The sequence below is a fragment of the Budorcas taxicolor genome, chromosome 21 (genome assembly GCF_023091745.1).
Source record: "Budorcas taxicolor isolate Tak-1 chromosome 21, Takin1.1, whole genome shotgun sequence".
Classification (NCBI taxonomy): Eukaryota; Metazoa; Chordata; class Mammalia; order Artiodactyla; family Bovidae; genus Budorcas; species Budorcas taxicolor.
The window spans coordinates 37,613,177-37,629,561 of NC_068930.1; the positions used below are offsets into that span (position 1 = coordinate 37,613,177).

The following is a 16,385-nucleotide window of genomic DNA, read 5'->3' on the forward strand; positions in this document are numbered from 1 at the left end:
TCCTGACGTCTGCTGTATTTGGAAAGTTGGGAGTGGCTCATAGGGTAGGGGCTGAGGCAGGCCAGCCATAGGTGAGAAGAGACAGTGAAGGTGCTGTGTCTGGTCACTGTACTCCCTGGCCAGTCTGGGCAGGCTCAGTCCCTCACCCCTGGGGGCGAGCCCCTTACTGAGATTGCTTGTCCTCTTCCATGGTACTTTCTTGTTCCAGTACTTCCACATTCACAGTTGCTGGTCTTGGAGGAGAGGAGCCTCTTTGAACACACCCTATCCACGTCTTAAACGGGGCTTCTCCTATCCCATTCACGTGGGCGATCTCTAATAAGATACTGTCCAGCCTGCATGGGATTTCCCGGGGGACCTCGTCCGCTGGCCTCTGCTAATTCCCGTTAGGCCTGCAAGGACCTGAGTATCTCCAAATGGATCTTGCGGGTACTGGCGAGTCATCTGATTTCCTGTGCAGGTGAAGGCGGAGGCTCCCAGGAGCCGCACCTGGAGCACCTGGAGGGGAGGGGCGCGGGGGCGGTGGGGGGCCGGGGCCCCGCCCAGCCTGCCTCGCTGCACTTCCGGCGGGCGCCGCTCGGGGCAGTGTGGAGTCCGGTGCTACCGCCGCGCGCGCGCTCCCCTCTAGGCTCCTGGCCGGAACCCCGGCTCCAGGAACCAGGAAGCGCCCGGCCGCGGGCGCGGGCTGTCGGGATGGCGGGTTCCGGCTGGGGTCCCCCGCGGCTCGACGGCTTCATTCTCACTGAGCGCCTGGGCAGTGGCACGTATGCCACGGTGTACAAGGCCTACGCCAAGGTGGGTGCGGGGCGCCTCGGGGCTTCTGTGCGAGGCAGCAGTTGGGGGCTCGAGAACTTCTGAGGTTCTGGCCCCAGTGCCCGCCAGACGCTAAGCAAGCGGGAAACGGGGCCGGGAAACGGGGAGAGGTTGAGACGGCGTGAGCTAAGGGTGCATGGCCTAGCCTGTGCCAGGTCGACCTTCTGTGGAGGAGGTGCGCGGTGACCGCCACAGATAGGTCTTCAAAACAAATATACACCGCTGTTGTGCGGAGAAACGAGTGAAGACCTCGATGGAGCCTCGGCGTTAGTGGCTGAAGAATAGGCTCCAAACAGGGAAGATACCTGTGGGCTGGGAGGAGTCTGGGGCAGGGTTCTAGAAGGCTGGACCCACTTAGGAAGCAGAGTGGGCAGTTTAGAACAGTAAATAACATGCCTTAGCAGGGGCACTCTAGAATACAATGGATTGTGAAGCAGAGAGACTAGTAGGGAAGCCAGGATTCCAGAATCTGGGTGCCTTACTGCCCTGAGAAAGGGCAGCTGGGCAACCTGAATGCTGGTGTGAGTGGGTAGGCCCAGAGAGGAGGAGCAGGGTCAGAGGGGACCAGAGCCTTCTGGCCATGCATGGTTCCTGGTCCTCTCAAGGCAGAGCCCTTGAATATCCTGTCCCCACAGAAGGATACTCGGGAGGTGGTAGCCATAAAGTGTGTGGCCAAGAAGAGTCTGAACAAGGCATCGGTGGAAAACCTTCTGACAGAGATTGAGATCCTCAAGGGCATTCGACACCCCCACATTGTACAGCTGAAAGACTTCCAGGTGTGGGCTTGGGATAGGGTGACCACCAAAGGGGGCTGAGAAGGGCCACTCTCTTCAAGCCTCCTCTCTGCCTCTAACCCCAGTGGGACAGTGACAACATCTACCTCATCATGGAGTTCTGCGCAGGAGGTGACCTGTCTCGCTTCATCCACACCCGCAGGATTCTGCCTGAGAAGGTGGCTCGGGTCTTCATGCAGCAGTTGGGTAAAAGCCTCTGACCCCAGCCTGACACCCCTTCTCATGATCTCTGCTCTCCCACCCCACCTCTGCCCCAGGCTTAGAGCTGTGACACTCTTAGCAGTTGCCCGCCATCCCAGCTTGTATTTGTAGGGCCCACTCTTCGTTTTGCCCATCCCCGGCTTAAGGATGCTGTGAGAGAGATGGAGAGGAGTCCCATCTGTGGGGAGTACAAGCTTCCACACGTGAAACATATTCAGTAACATAAAGACCTCGTGGAACATTCCAAAGACCCAAGTGTTTTGCCAAGAAGAAGAGCAAGGGCCTAAAGGGCTGGGGCATCTAGGGAGGCTTCTAGGAGGAGGGGAGACTTGTGAAGGGGTACAAGGGAGGAAGGAGGTCACTCGAGGTGGGGGTCAAGCAAAGTCTTAGTCGGGGGAGAGGAGCCTGGTGCTTGTATGTAAAGCATTTGGTAGGGACTTTGCTGGTGGTTCAGTGGTTAGATCAGACTCTGCGTTCCCAACGCAGGGGGCCCAGATTCAATCCCTGGTCAGAGAACTAGATCCCACATGCCACAGCTGAGATGTAGCACAGGCAAAAAAAAAAAAAGCATTTGGTAGACCAGGCCAGAACTGGGGTTGGGCAGGCAGGCAGGTAAGAGAGGGGAAGGGAGAGAGAGGCTTCTCTGACCTGTCACTCTACACGGTTCCTCCTGCCTAGCCAGTGCTCTGCAGTTCTTACATGAACGGAACATCTCTCACCTGGACCTGAAGCCACAGAACATTCTGCTGAGCTCCCTGGAGAAGCCCCACCTTAAACTGGCAGGTGTGAGTCTGGAACGGAAGGTGTGGAGGTTTTGAGGGTGGGTGTGCAGAGGCCTCCTTCTGCCTGGGCTTGCTCAGCAGCCCTGGTTCTCATGGAGCCCTCTGTTGAGTCATCTGACAGCGACAGGCTGGGATGTCCAGGGACAGGCCCTATCACCAAAAGGTAGGGCCTTTCTCAGGCTACCGATGCTCGACTCCAGCGATGTGATATCCTGGGTGGGGTCAGGGTTCAAAGTGTGACCAGACTTAGTCCTTTATCCATCACCGAACTATGGTTCACCCTGGGGCAGTGTTGGAAAGTGTGGAGTGGGAAAAGGGGTAGTTGTGGCCCCTGATAAAATTTGGAGAACTGACTTGAAGCTGGAGGCCAGAGAGGTCCACTGAGCTGAGTAGGACAGTGAGGGAGAGGTCAACCCCTAGTGAGCCCTTATCCTCGTTGCTGGTGTGATCAGGGTGGGCTTCCTGGGAAAAGGTGTGCAGCGGGCTGTGCAGGATGGGGAGAATATATGCCCTCAAAGAGGTACACGGGTTTGTAGTGAGAGAAACGACATGAGCAAAGTAAGGAAGTGGGGTTAATCCTGGTGAGTCTAGAGGGTGGGAGGAGCCCTGCCCTGGAGCCCAGGGGGAGTTTGTAAAGCAGGAGCAGAAACTGAGCCTGCTGCCTGGCCTCTTGCCTACAGACTTTGGCTTTGCACAGCACATGTCCCCCCGGGATGAGAAGCACGTGCTTCGTGGCTCCCCCCTCTACATGGCTCCCGAGATGGTGTGTCAGCGGCAGTACGATGCCCGTGTAGACCTCTGGTCTGTGGGGGTCATCCTGTATGGTGAGAGCTCTGTCCCCTGCCCCCCAGTGTCAGAGCAGCCTCAGTCAGAGCATCACTGGGCCACTCCTGAAGGGTTTTATTGAGAACACTGACCCTCCTGGTCTGGGGCCCTTCTCCAGGAGTGGGCCAGGCCCAGCTTGACCCTATCCCCTCCCAGCCTGCCCTCTGCCTCCCTTCCACAGAAGCCCTCTTCGGGCAGCCCCCCTTTGCCTCCAGGTCGTTCTCAGAGCTGGAAGAGAAGATCCGGAGCAACCGGGTTATTGAGGTAGGTCTAGCAGGGCCTTTGAAACTGTGAGGGGCAGCGGGAGTCAGGGCCCTGAGGTGGCAGAGCTCACTGACACCTGCACAGACTGGGGTGTGGGCTCCAGGCCACCACTGTGGAGCTGGGCACGCTCTAGCCTGAAAGTTGGCTCCATTCAGTCCTGGGAACCCAGATCAACCATAGTGAGCAGTAAGAGGCGTGCCCTACAGCCTGTTACAGGTTCCCCATGGGGAGAAGGGCTTCCCAGGTGGCATAAAGAATCTGCCTGCCAATGCAGGAGACACAGGAGATGCGTGTTCATCCCTGTGTTGGGAAGATCCCCTGAAGGAGGAAATGGCAACCCACTCCCAGTATTCTTGCCTGGAGAATCCCATGGACAGAGGAGCCTAGCAGACTACAGTCCATAGGATCACAAAGACAGGAGCCTGGGGACGAGGCTTGGCTCTCACTGGCTGTCACACTCTGACCTGTCACTCTTCCTCCTTGTCTCATATTCTCCGTCTGTCAGATGTGTGTCTTGGGGGCCCCCCAGGACAGGGTGGTCCTGACAGGCCCTGGGGGCTGGGGGCCAGGGTGCCAGAGCCCAGTGTGATCTGTTCCACCCCTACCCCTGCAGCTCCCCCTGCGGCCCCAACTCTCCCAGGACTGCCGAGATCTGCTGCAGCGGCTCCTGGAGCGGGACCCCAGCCGCCGCATCTCCTTCCAGGACTTCTTCGCCCACCCTTGGGTAGACCTGGAGCACATGCCCAGTGGGGAGAGCCTGGCACGAGCAGTGAGCAGCCAGTGGAGACGGGTGGGCTGAGGGCAGGTGGGGGGTTTCATCGACCCCTTTCATTGGTGACCAGGTGACATGCCCAGCAGGAGGCAGAGGGTGGGCTCAGGGTATGGATGACCCCTCGCAGTGAGTGTTATGGGGGGGCATGACTCCCAATCTGCCCTCCCGCAGACCGCCCTGGTGGTGCAGGCTGTGAAGAAGGACCAGGAGGGGGACGCTGCGGCCGCCTTGTCTCTCTACTGCAAGGCCCTGGACTTCTTTGTGCCCGCCCTGCACTGTGAGTGCCAGGCAGGTGTGGCAGGGTGGGGTCAGCAACAGCCACAGTGGCTGGCTTCCAGAAGCAGCTCCCCTTCCAGAATTTTGTGGGAGACAAGACAGTGGGGAAATCGAATTCAGTGCTTTGTGGGATTCCAGAGGGGTTGGTGTGAGGCAGAGGTCTCCTTGCTTCAGAGGCCTCATTTAAACCCCCACTTTCTGCAGACGAAGCGGATGCCCAGCGGAAGGAGGCAATTAAGGCGAAGGTGATCAGAGTCCCCTGAGGACATGGGGAGGGGTCCAGGGCCTCTGGGGGTTGGCTCTCCTAGAGGAACCTCCCTCCCTGGGAAGGGGTTCAGGCCGGCCCCAGTTGGCCCCTGACGTTGAAGTTTGGGGCAATCACTGAGGACCCAGAGGGTGAACCTGGAGCTGGGTGCTGGCTAGGGAGGCAGTGGGGGACAGCCCTTCCTCAGCCCCTTGCCCTCCAGCAGGTAGGGCAGTATGTGTCCCGAGCTGAGGAGCTCAAGGCCATCGTCTCCTCCTCCAGTCGGGTCCTGCTGAGGCAGGGGACCTCTGCCCGAGACCTGCTCAGAGGTAGGCCCTGACCACCAGTTCCCCGGCCACTTCCCTCCAGCCTAAGGGGGAGGGAGGTGGAGGTAGGCGTCCTGAGGTGAGAAAGCAGACGGCTCCTCTCACAGTGCTCACAGTGCGCCTTTGCCCCTCATCCCAGAGATGGCCCGGGACAAGCCGCGCCTCCTGGCTGCCCTGGAAATGGCTTCGGCCGCCATGGCCAAGGTTTGGAGCTGCTGGGAGGGGTCTGGGCGGGGCAGGAGGAATCCAGGTCATGCCCCTAGACGACCTAGTGTCCATGTGGCTGCAGGAGGAAGAGGCTGGCGGGGAGCAGGATGCGCTGGCCCTGTACCAGCACAGTCTGGGGGAGCTGCTGCTGCTGCTGGCAGGTACGGCCCCAACCCCACCCTCCCCACCGACCCCCGGCCACCCCGCCCTCACCACGCGCCCTCCCTCTCTCTGCAGCGGAGCCCCCAGGCCGGAGGCGGGAGCTGCTTCACACTGAGGTGCCCACTGGGGTTGGGAGGGTCGGTAGGGGGTAGGGTTCCTCGTCCCCATTTGCCCTGCTTCCATGTGTGGGGACCTCCTTGGGTTCCCTCAAGGTGCCCCAGGTCTCGGAGTCAAACCTCATAGACTTGCTAAGTTGGTGACTCCTGTGTATGTCATCAGGGCTTGGGTGCTTGGGTCAGGGCAGAGGGACAGGCAGGGTCTAGGAACTGAGCAGCAGTCAGGAGGCTTCCTGGAGGAAGGGGCAGAGAAGGACTCAGGCAAATTGTTCTGATGAGGGAGAGGATCCCAGGGAGCATTAGGAGTGAGAAGGAGCTTGACTTGAAGGCTTCTCCTCACCCCACATCCCTGGGCATGTCTTCCCTTGGCAGGTTCAGAATCTCATGGCTCGGGCTGAATACCTGAAGGAGCAGGTCAAGGTGGGCCTGTGGGGACCCACCCTGGGGCGAAGCTATGTGCGTTCTGTTCCGCTCTGCCTGTGGCTCGCTATCCCCTGCCCCCTGTGCTGTGTCTCCCTCTCGTTACTGTCTGAAGGCATCTCCATCACAGTCTGTCCTTTATGTTCTGCAGATGAAAGAGGCTCACTGGGAGGCCGAGACCCTGGACAAAGAGGGGCTGTCGGAGTCTGTTCGTAGCTGTGAGTCCTGCCCTGGGGTCTGACTCTTCACTTGAGGAGGGATGAAGACTGGGGCAGCCCTAGATTCTGCCTCTTTTGCTGGAGACCCAAGACTGATGCTCCCCACTTCCCCTCCACAGCTTGTACTCTGCAGTGACCCTGAAGGATGATCAGACAGATCACTGGGAACTGGGGATGCACCCCAGCTGTCCCCCAGAATTCTGTGGCCCTCAGCAACACTAAGGAGCAGGCTTCCTGGATGGGCAATTCTGGGATGCCCCCCCGCCGCCCGCATACCACAGGATCCCCAGCACCTCTTGGGAGACTCCTAACTCCCTAGAGAGTCTAAGAGCCCATGGTGTGTGCCGGGAGCACGGGGCCTTGGCCTGGGGTGGGCAGAACTCTGGGAGAAGTGTGTTTCTGTCACGTGACTTGTTTGGTGGTTGCTGGGCACTGAGCCTGTTGATTTCTGGTTTTACTCTGAGGTGAGGGCCCTGCAGGGCACTCCTGCTCTTTTCACTCCCTGCCAGTAGGCAGCTGTGCCCACCCCTGTCTTTCCTGGGAGCCTCACCTCCCTCTGTGCATTGGAACAGGGCTTCCAAGACCCCTCAGGGACCACCCATCCCACCATATGCACTCAGCCCTGCAGAGCTCAACCAGTCTTCCTGGGAGCTGACCCCGACCTACCCTCTCAATATTTTAAGATTATCCTTCATGCATGAAAATAATATCTTTGGTAGAGATGGGGCAAATTTGAGAAACCCATGCCTTGTTCTTGCCCTGGTCTGGGGGGCATAAGGGGATGGGTCCTCAATCCTCATCCCTCCCACCTTCATCCCTCTGAGGAATGCCTGTACTGACCGCAGAGCTGGTCCAGGCCTGGGATGGGGAGGCATGCGGGCTCCGGGGGAACCAGTGATCCAGGGACCTGATCCTGGGTCTGACACGGCTGCTCCCCCAGTGTGTGTCCCCAGGCAAGCTCCCTCCCCTTTCCTGGGCTGGGTTCTCCCCATCTCTCCAGTGGCACTATTACTCTCTCCTCAAGCCCCTACGTGGGCTTCCAGGAGAACAAAGTGTCTTTAACCTGGAATGAATATGTCTACCTGGAGTTATTTAGCCTTTTCTTTTCTAAACAATCAGAGAGGGTGTTAGTGATTTCTAATCCTTCTGTCCTTAAATGCCTCCTTGGGGCAAGAGTTGTCTGCCTTCCCTATCGGAGACTGGGTGTAAAGAATATAATTCATTGTTTTTCTATTAAATTATTTTCTGAATTTGTTCTTCTCTTCTTGCCCTGGGAAAAACAGGAGAGAGAGCCCCAGCTCACAGGCTGGGGCTAGAGGGGCTCCAGGAAAAGCTGGGTGGAATGCAGGAGGCTGGGGGAGGTCACAGGGTCAGGGGAGTGAAAGCCTCATCTGCTCCCTGCCCTCAGCCCCTCAGCCCCCCGGGGTTCTGGCTCTCCCGGCTGCCAGGCCTCCCACCGCCCAGGAGAGCAGTGGGGAGCCGCAAGCACAGGCCTTGGAGCCCAGGGAAGGCCCTTCCTGTCTGCACGGGGAGGATGCCCCGGTGGCAGGTGTGAATCTGTTGAACGTCTGTGCCGCATACTCCTCATCCTAGACAGGACCCGGTGCCTACACCGCCTCTCACCCTGGGCCCGTGAGCCGGATTAGGGAAAGGGCATCCCCTAGGGTCTCGTGCTCAGCTCCCCAGGGCCCCCCAAGTTGGGGCTGTTTCCAGCAGCCCTCTGCCCACCTTCTGGTGGGAGGAGCATCTTTGGGGACCTAGGGAGACTGAGCTCGCCCCCTTGGGCAGCCACCAAGGCCCGAGTTCCCTCGCTGCTCAGCCTTCCATGCAGACCTTAAAGGGCTAACTTCTCCAGAAGCCTGACCGTTGGGTGGCAGTGTGGAGCAGTGACCCGGAAGGCAGGAAGCAGAGCTAAAATCCTGGCCTTGCTCTTGTGGCTCTGAAGTTTGGGACCTGTTGAGTAGCCTGTTTCTCAGTAAAATGAGGATGAAGGTAAATGCCCCGTGGGAACCTGTGAGCCTGGCACACAGAATTCAAAACTTATTTTCAGAGGAATGCATTCAGATTATTTCTGGGAGTGGGCTGGACAGAAAGCCCTCTGAGTAAAATGAGAAGGAAGGAGGAGAATGAATGGATCCAGTTGGGTGGATAAATTGAGAGAAATGCATGGGAGGGAGAATGGGAATGAGGAAGGATGGGGTTTGTGAAAGACTAATCAAATAGAAGGATAATGGAGTAAAAGCTTGGCCCCGGAGGCCCCAGTTTCTATTTGTGATGTCTGCATTGGCGATCTGAGGACAGAGGCCTGATAGCATTCTGCATGTGATTGTGGGGGAGTGGGCCCCCGTGAGGGCACTGGGTATAGGAAAGACCTGCAGCCGGAGGCTGGCGGAGGAGGCCCTGGGGAAGGGCCCTCCCTGGGTGAGACGTTTATGTGTCTAAGCCACCTGCCAAGGAGGGAGGCAGCCCAGCCAGAGGAGTTGGGGCTCCCCAGGGCTTTCTTTAAATGACAGAGGCCTGTGGGAAATAATGCTAATCTTTTTTAATAAGTTTTTTTCTTAGGAGTGAGAGTTTCCATCTCTCACCTGTAACACTTTGAGAGTGCCCAAGACAGGGCAGGCCATCTCTCCCTCCCAGCCTCTGGGTGCTCACCCTGCCCTGTCCTCTCACCTCCACCAAGTCCCCCCAGCCCAGCCAGCACTGGGCCCTCTGTCTCCCAAGGGGCCAGCCCTGGGAGAAGCAGATGGGCCTCTGGAGCAGGTTGAGGGACCCAGCCGTCTCTGGCCAGCCTGCCTGACCAACTGGGGTGAGGGACACAGAACCTTGGTTCCTGAGGGACTTCGTCTAGAAGGGCCGTTGTCCTCAGAGGCCAGCTGCCATCCAGGCCCTCCCTGAGAGGGAGATGGCCCAACCCGGAGGCTGGGGTGTGAAAGAAGGGGCCACTGCACTTTCCCCAGAGTAACTCACACCCACCCCCGCCACACACACACACATACTAACAGGCCACGGGCCACAGACACCTACAAAAACACTCACCCACGCAGACCCCACATAGACTTGCAGTCATGATCGAACAGACAGAGGCGCGGTTCTTGTTGATTAGAGAGAAAGTAGCCTCAGCGTTGCTGCTTCCCCAGACCCAGTGAGCCTCACACGGATTCTGGGAACAGCAATGTCTGGCAGGCACCGGGTGGGAGGCAGGGCAGCAGGCTCCGTGGTTCCCTCGCGCTCCCCTCATGTGTGGCTCCCCACCCCCAACCCAGCCTCAGGAATCAGCTGGGTCAGTAGGCACTGCCAACAGCTCGGGCTCAGCAAATGGACATCCCCCAGATGTCCCGTTGCCTGCCCCTGCCAGGGCCTCCAGTGGTGGAGGAGGGACCATGTGGCCACTGGGGGAAGGGAAAGAGCCTCTCAACTCCAAACCCATCACCACCCTTTCCAGCTCCTCCCTGGAGATCCACTGGCCTGCAGAAAATCACTTCTCTCTGTACCCCTCCTCCTCCTGGGAACCAGGCCTGGGCTGTCTGCAGGGGTGAAGGCAGAAGGGGACTTGAGCCCGGCAGGGGCCAGGAGTCGTCACTTATCTCCCTGAAGTCCCCTGTTTCTAGAGCCAGAGAGCCTGAGGGTGGGGGTGAGAGGGGGCAGGCCAGCCAGCTCTGTTGTCTTCCTCCTGAAAGTGACGGGTTGGAGGGGCTGTCTTATCACCTGTCAACATGTCCTGTATCCTCAGACTGCCTGCAGGGTGAGAAGGAAGAAAGGAGAGAACAGGAGGGAGGGGCCGGGAGAAGAAAGATACCTTTTCTAAACTATGGTGCGCTAATGGTGGGACTTGCATCGGTCTGGAAAGTTTTGGTGGTAAGTGGCTTTGTGGCCCTAACATCACACCGGGAGGATGGACTAATCAAGAAAGTGATGGTCTAAGTGGAAGTAGAAGCAGGATGGGAGGAGAGTGGCAGTCTAGTGGTGGACTGTGGGGCTGAGGGCTGAGAGTGCGGCAGATGCAGGGGGGCCTCCAGCTAGGCCAGGTCAGCCTCACGTTGAGGGTGTAGGTGTTAGGTGGGTGTCAGCCAGGAAGGAGACCGAGGGTTGGAGATACAGATGAGAGGGCCATGGGCTGACAGGGAAGCCCAGAGAGCAGGGGAAGGAAGAGCGAGGCGGGGAGGTGAGCAGAGCCTGTGCACCCCTCAGCCCGCCCTCCTTGCCCATCTCTGCCTGAGCCCCAGAGCCTTCACTGCCCCCTCCACCTCGATTCCAGGGACAGGCAGACAGGTCAGGGCCCCTCAAGGTTCTCAGGCTGTGAGCAAGGAGCCAGAGTGGGGGCTTGGCCCCCTCCTACTCCCCAACCCCAGGCCCCAGCCAGCCCATTTTGTGAGGGTTCAGTGAATGTTCACCCCCTGGCCTCCCCATGGCCTGCATCCCTGCTCTTTCGCTTTTGGTCCTGCAAACCACTGAGGGGAAAGGGTCTGTCCAGTCCCATTAGGCAGAAGGCCCCTGGAGGGTGGAGTGCTGACGTGGGCCTTGCTGCTGATGCTGCCGGGGTGGCCCATGCCCCACCCCCCACAACCTGGGGCCAGAACTTGGTCTCCTCCAGCTCCAGGAAGGTCAGGAGGGGTTTTTGTCCCATGATCACTCTTGGGGGCAGCCCAGGCCCCTTTTCCTGGGGTGTTCAAGAGAGAAGACCCAGCGTGACAGCTGAGCATCACTGCCCAGATCCTGGGCCTGTGTCCCTCCCTACCCCCACCATCCTAACTCACTGTCCTCTCATTCTCTCCCACCTCTCCCCACATTACCTACTGCACAGGTTTTATGTTTCTTGTTCTTATTTTACAAAGGAGCCTAATGGAAGCTTTGCCCTTGAAACCAAACTCCGAGATGGCTCTTCTGCCTGTAAATCTTGGCTGGCTTTTCTACAGTCTGGTGTCACACGGGGGCACCAGGATCTGCCTGGAGCACCTTGTTCCTCTCAGGCCTCTGAGATGGCCTGCTTGCAGAGCCTCCTGGTTGGTCTCCTGGATAACCCCCACCCCTGGAGCACACACATAGGTGAGCAAGATGAGATTTGGACTCTACACTTTTTTTTTTTTTTAAGAACAAGTTACCATTTATTGATATGATCCATCATGTGCCAAGGGCTTTACAAATGGCCACCCTTTGAACCAGGTGTTATTATTATTGAGTGGGGGCTCTTAATATCACAGCGGGGGAGGAAACAGGCTCAGAGAAGGAAAGGGACCGGCTCAAAGTCACACAGCAGTGCCTGGGCTGGAAGGCAGTTGCCCTGCCTGCGTTTTGTTACACCTTCGATGGCCAAGATGTGGAAGGGGATAGGCACAGGTGCCAGAGACAGCTGTGGTTGAGTCTTAGCCCCTCCTGCAGGCTCAGGTAATGCCTCCTGCCTTCCCTGGTGCAGCCCATCTGGATGACTGCTTGAGTATCTTATAGGAGTTGGCACTCCTATGAAGCTGTGGATGAGGAGGTAGAGAATACCCCTCCAAGGGCAAGGTTAGGGGCCTGTGAAACCCGAGACTCCTGGAGGTCAGTAAGAAGTAAAATAGGCAGGTCATTTGGAATTTTTATTTTTCACTGAAATGAGAGAGGAAATCCAGCTATGGAATCCAGAGAGAGTTCTACAGGAACAGAACAGAAATTGTCTGGGCCCTGGGCCCAGAGAAGGCCTGGAGCCTCCTGGGCTACTGTTCATTGCCAGCTTCATCCTTGGCACTAAGCCCCTCACATAGCATCACTCAGCTTCCAAGAGCCAGAGCCCACAGTGGCAGCCGCTTGAGACTATGGCTGCAGCTGCTGCTCTACCCAAGGAGGGGTGTGGGGCTGACTCTCAAGGGTCAGGGAGGCCAAGCTAGGAAGTCTTAGAAATCACCCAGTCCATTCCAATTTTACAGATGATGAATTGAGGCCCAGAAAGGGTGGTGGGTTTTAAGGAGAATAAATGTGGAGACTTGAACTCAGGCCTCCTGTCTATTGTGAGTGTCTGCTTAAAGCTCCCCTGAGCAAATCTGAGTGTTGGTGTCTAGAGGAGCTAGGCACCTGGGGAGCTGGCCCGTGTTTGTGTCTGTGTGTGCCGGGATGCATCTGTGACATACCCCTCTGCTCACACCAGGATCTCTGTGTCCCTCTGTGTGTCCCTCTGTGGGTTCTCCTATGTGCAGGAACTTGGGGGCATGGTCAGAGAGGGTCAGGTCTATTCCTACAATCCTGGGAGGCCTTCCCAGGCTGAGTAGGGATGGTGGGTCCTGAGGGGTAGGGCGAGGAATGGGAACTTTGCTCCCAGTGGAGAGGGTGAGAGCAGAAGGCAGACTGGAGCCCTGGATGAGAAGGGTCCTGGGGCTGGCCTGGGGCAGGGAGACAAAGCCGAGATGGGATATGGGTCCCTGGAAGTTGAGACATGTTCTCCGCGCTTGTGTGGGCCCAGCCGTCTGGTCACCCCAGGGGAAGTAGTCACATGATGTGGCACCTCTCAGCTGATTGCTTGAGGTCCCCCAGTGTGCTCTGGGCCTTGTCCTTGAGTGAGCCAAGGTCCAAGCCAGGGAGGCTGGCCAGCTGCCCAAGGACCGAGGCCCTCTCCTCCTCCTCCTCTGTGTCCTCCTCAATCATCTTGGCCAGCTCCCGGGGCAGCTCCACATCTCCACCTGCCATCTGGATTTGGCTCTCGTCTGTCTCGTTCTGAAGGGAAGAGGGAAAGGGGTGCGATGGGGTTGCAGGTCTGTGGGGACTCAGAGTTGAGGGGCAAGGAGGAGCCTGGACTGCGTTCTAGGCCCCAGGATTCTGGAACTCCAGGTTCCAGTGAACTCAGCCCCCCTTCTCCATGCCAGGATCAAGCTTTTGACGCTTGGATATGGAGACCTTGCCCTTTCACACCGCCTGACTTCACCCTGAGATACTGAAGGTAAGACACTAACGCAGTGAGTAACAACAACATAAAAATACTTCAGAGTCAGACTGAGTCAGCTAAGTTGTGTGTTGACTGTCATTAACTACAATAAAGAATGTTACCCATCACAGTGATGGATTCCATTCATCCAACACCTATCACATGGTTGACACTGAGCTGAGTGCTTTTAATGCTCACAACAACCCTGTGAGGTAGGTATTATCTTCTCCATTTTACAAATAAGGAAATTGAGGCTCAGATAACTTTAGTAATTTGCCCAAAGTCACACCACTTGGAAGTGGGGGAGCTAAATGTAAACCTATGTCCCTCATTCCAACATCTGTGTCCTCTTTGCACAGCACCTACCTACTGATGGTCATTGCACTTCCCTGTCCCTTTGGGGGCTCTTTGGCTTTCCACTTTATGTCCTACTCAGTTACAGCCAAGTCTTCTCTCTCCTAGGGTATTCAGAGTTCTCTGATGGCAGAGTTGTTTCTCTTATATGCTTAATGCAAGCATTTGAGGATGATCCATTCCTAGCTGAGTTTGACTCTCCCTTGGAGAGATTTTCAAAAGACTAGTGCTCTGTGGGAAATCAGAGGCAGCCAGGGGCTCGGTAAACATGTACTGAATGAGTGAATATGACGTTCACATATCTGATCCTCCAATTCAAGTGCAAGATCAAGTTCAGGTATAGCCTGTGCTTCCCTTTCTCCTCAGAGTCTAGCTTCTGGGCAGGGGCAGTGGCTTGTGCCTCAGTTCCCTCCTTAGGCAACAGGAGCAGAACTCTCACATGGTCATCTGATGCTGCAGAGCCTAGAGGAGACATGCTCCTAGCTACTTGGGCAGTCAAGGGGGTACTTTACTCTCTGCAGACAGACTTCATACTTTGGAAGGCAACCAGGGGTCTGGGAGCAAGTGCAGGCTCAGCAGGTACAGGCTTGATCTCTTTTCCCACTCCCGTCACTCTCTGGCTGTGTCTGACCATAGCCAAGTCCCTTAATCTCTGAGCCTCAGTTTCCTTATCTGTAGATGTGGGTAATAGCTACCTGGCAGAGTTACTGAAGGGTTAGGTAAGGGCATGAAGATCAAGCACACAGAAGGTGCTGCCTACTCTCGGTCCATCTCCCTCCCTGGGTGTTCAGAAGCACCAAGAGATTTTACCCCTGAGGTAGAATCTACTGCCTTCCAACTCTTCATATGCCTAGGCCTGACTCTGGGTTGGGTGAGTGGGAGTTGGAGGAGAGAAGGGGCCTGGATTGGCGCCAGAAACACAAACCCATCTGGACTGGGCTACCTCTCAGCGTCAAGCCCTGGCCCTTGGCAGGCACTAATTAACCGTGAATGAATGAAGGAGTGAGAGAGTCGTTAATTTAATCAAACACTCCTTGAGAGTTGCAGCGCCAGGAGTACGGCAGAGGAGTCCAGAGCCCACAGCTCAGGGTCTCGGATGTGTCTTGCAGCCCAGCGTCCTAAGCTTACCTTGGGCAGGCGGTATTTGTCTCGGAAGTGGCTCCGCAGCGTGGCCCGCTCTGCCTTCCTCTGCGTGAACTGCGCATCCCGCTCCATCCTGTGGGGGCACCGGGGGCGGAATCACCGTCGGGGCTGAGAAAATGGGCGGGGCCTGCGAGGAAGGGGCGGGAAGGGTCTCTATGTCCTAACCGAATTTTACTTGGCTCCCGCCCCCACCGGCCGCAGGCCGGTATGTTGGGTGCTCTAACCAGCCAAGATTAATCTTCACTGCCTCTCCCGGGTATCACAGTGCCCTTTATTGCCTCCACACACGTCGCCCGATGCAGCTATCGGGCAGTTTGTCTGGCTTTCCGGACCCTAACATAGGTGGCGTCTGACTCGGTCTGTCTTTTCTTTTTCTGACAGGTTGTGTCAGTGTGGGGAAAAGTATTTGGGACAGACACGGGTTCGCATCCTGGCTCCACTACCACTTTTTGTCTGAGTAAATCATTTACTTTTCTGTTTTGTAAAATGAGGATAAGATTTTGCAGCTCACAAAACTGTTATCATGATTAAGTGAAATAATAGCTAACATTTAATAGTTTGCCATGTGCCAGGTGTCTTGCTAAGCGGTTTATGTACATTAAGTATTAACCCTCATAAACATATGCAGCATGTTTTATCACCACCCACATTTTACAGAAGAAGAAACTGAGGCACAGAAAGTAACTTGCCTAGAGTCACCCAGCAAAAAAGAAGCGAGGCCAGGATCTGACCCAAGCAGCCTAGTGTGGAGTTGAGCCTCTAACTCCACTCCAGGTACCTCTCTGTCCCAGCATTGTCCTCGCACAAGAGTGTCCTCATCTCGGGATCTGTCTCTATGACTGATTCTCTCAGCTGCAGCGCTTTGCTCTGAGCCTCAGGCTCAGAGGAGCTCCAGTTGGAAGACACAGACGGCTGAGACCAGATCGGATTAAGGGATTACTTGTTTCGTCAGAAATGCACGTGCCCCCACCTCGTCTCAGGCCCCTGTCGCCCCTGCCCCCACTCCCTCTGGGCCCGAATGTAAAAGTGGAGCGGGGTTCTAGGTTGGAGACGGGGTGGCTCTGGGGGCAGCCTAGAGGGCCCGGCCCTTACCTCCTCTGGAAAAGTAGGGGAGGGGCTCGGGGTCTGAGACTGCCCTAAGGGTGGGCCGGGCGGCTCTTGGGGGGTGGGAAGGGCCATGGAGTCAGGAAGGGATGCCACTCACTTCTCTTCCACCAGTTGCTTCTGATACTCCTCATACTCCTCTCGGCTCATGCCCTGCGCTTCGGCTGCCGACTTGTCCCCGTCCCCCTTGTCCTCGCAGCCCCCCAGGCTCCCAGTGAGGTTCTTCAGCTGGCCGCCTACCATGGTCTTCACCATGAACGCCATGGTCTTCGCTGACCCGGGCACCGGGCGCCGGTTACCACGCGGCGGGCACCCAGGCACGTCCGCTCCTACTTCAGCACTAGGTCTCAGGGACAGCTCCCGCCGCAGGCTGGCGCCCCACGCTCTGCGCCGCCCACCGCCCGCCCCTGCCCGGGCCCGCCTCCACAGCCCCAAACCCCTCCTCACAGGGGGCGGGGGGCATGCACGGGGCTGA

The 16,385-nt window shown here is 57.2% G+C and overlaps 2 protein-coding genes across 2 annotated transcripts; one reads left to right on the forward strand and one right to left on the reverse strand.

The window, feature by feature from the left end:
• The first annotated feature begins 666 nt into the window (after positions 1-666).
• On the forward strand, positions 667-7,620 carry ULK3 (unc-51 like kinase 3). The gene is made up of 16 exons (XM_052659464.1): positions 667-795; positions 1,449-1,589; positions 1,673-1,793; positions 2,487-2,591; positions 3,271-3,414; positions 3,597-3,679; positions 4,293-4,448; positions 4,623-4,728; positions 4,932-4,972; positions 5,198-5,300; positions 5,437-5,501; positions 5,587-5,665; positions 5,742-5,782; positions 6,155-6,202; positions 6,354-6,420; positions 6,540-7,620. Exons 1-16 carry the CDS (start codon positions 694-696, stop codon positions 6,554-6,556), a joined length of 1,419 nt encoding a protein of 472 aa, XP_052515424.1. The 5' UTR covers positions 667-693; the 3' UTR covers positions 6,557-7,620.
• Positions 7,621-12,876: 5,256 nt separating this feature from the next.
• Positions 12,877-16,174, reverse strand: CPLX3 (complexin 3). Its single transcript, XM_052660027.1, has 3 exons — positions 16,011-16,174; positions 14,792-14,879; positions 12,877-13,101 (listed from the first exon to the last, which is right to left on the reverse strand). The coding sequence occupies exons 1-3, from the start codon at positions 16,172-16,174 to the stop codon at positions 12,877-12,879; spliced, it is 477 nt and encodes a 158-aa protein (XP_052515987.1).
• Positions 16,175-16,385: the final 211 nt, after the last annotated feature.

Bases quoted from the DNA above. Each gene is read 5' to 3' on its own strand.
- ULK3 (XM_052659464.1), top strand. From the start codon at position 694: ATGGCGGGTTCCGGCTGGGGTCCCCCGCGGCTCGACGGCTTCATTCTC. The intron at 1,590-1,672 runs GTGTGGGCTTGG...CTCTAACCCCAG, and splicing joins TACAGCTGAAAGACTTCCAG to TGGGACAGTGACAACATCTA. The intron at 4,973-5,197 runs GTGATCAGAGTC...GCCCTCCAGCAG, and splicing joins AGGAGGCAATTAAGGCGAAG to GTAGGGCAGTATGTGTCCCG.
- CPLX3 (XM_052660027.1), bottom strand. From the start codon at position 16,174: ATGGCGTTCATGGTGAAGACCATGGTAGGCGGCCAGCTGAAGAACCTC. The intron at 14,880-16,010 runs GTGAGTGGCATC...GTGCCCCCACAG, and splicing joins AAGCAACTGGTGGAAGAGAA to GATGGAGCGGGATGCGCAGT. The intron at 13,102-14,791 runs GTAAGCTTAGGA...TCTTCCCTTCAG, and splicing joins ACAAATACCGCCTGCCCAAG to AACGAGACAGACGAGAGCCA.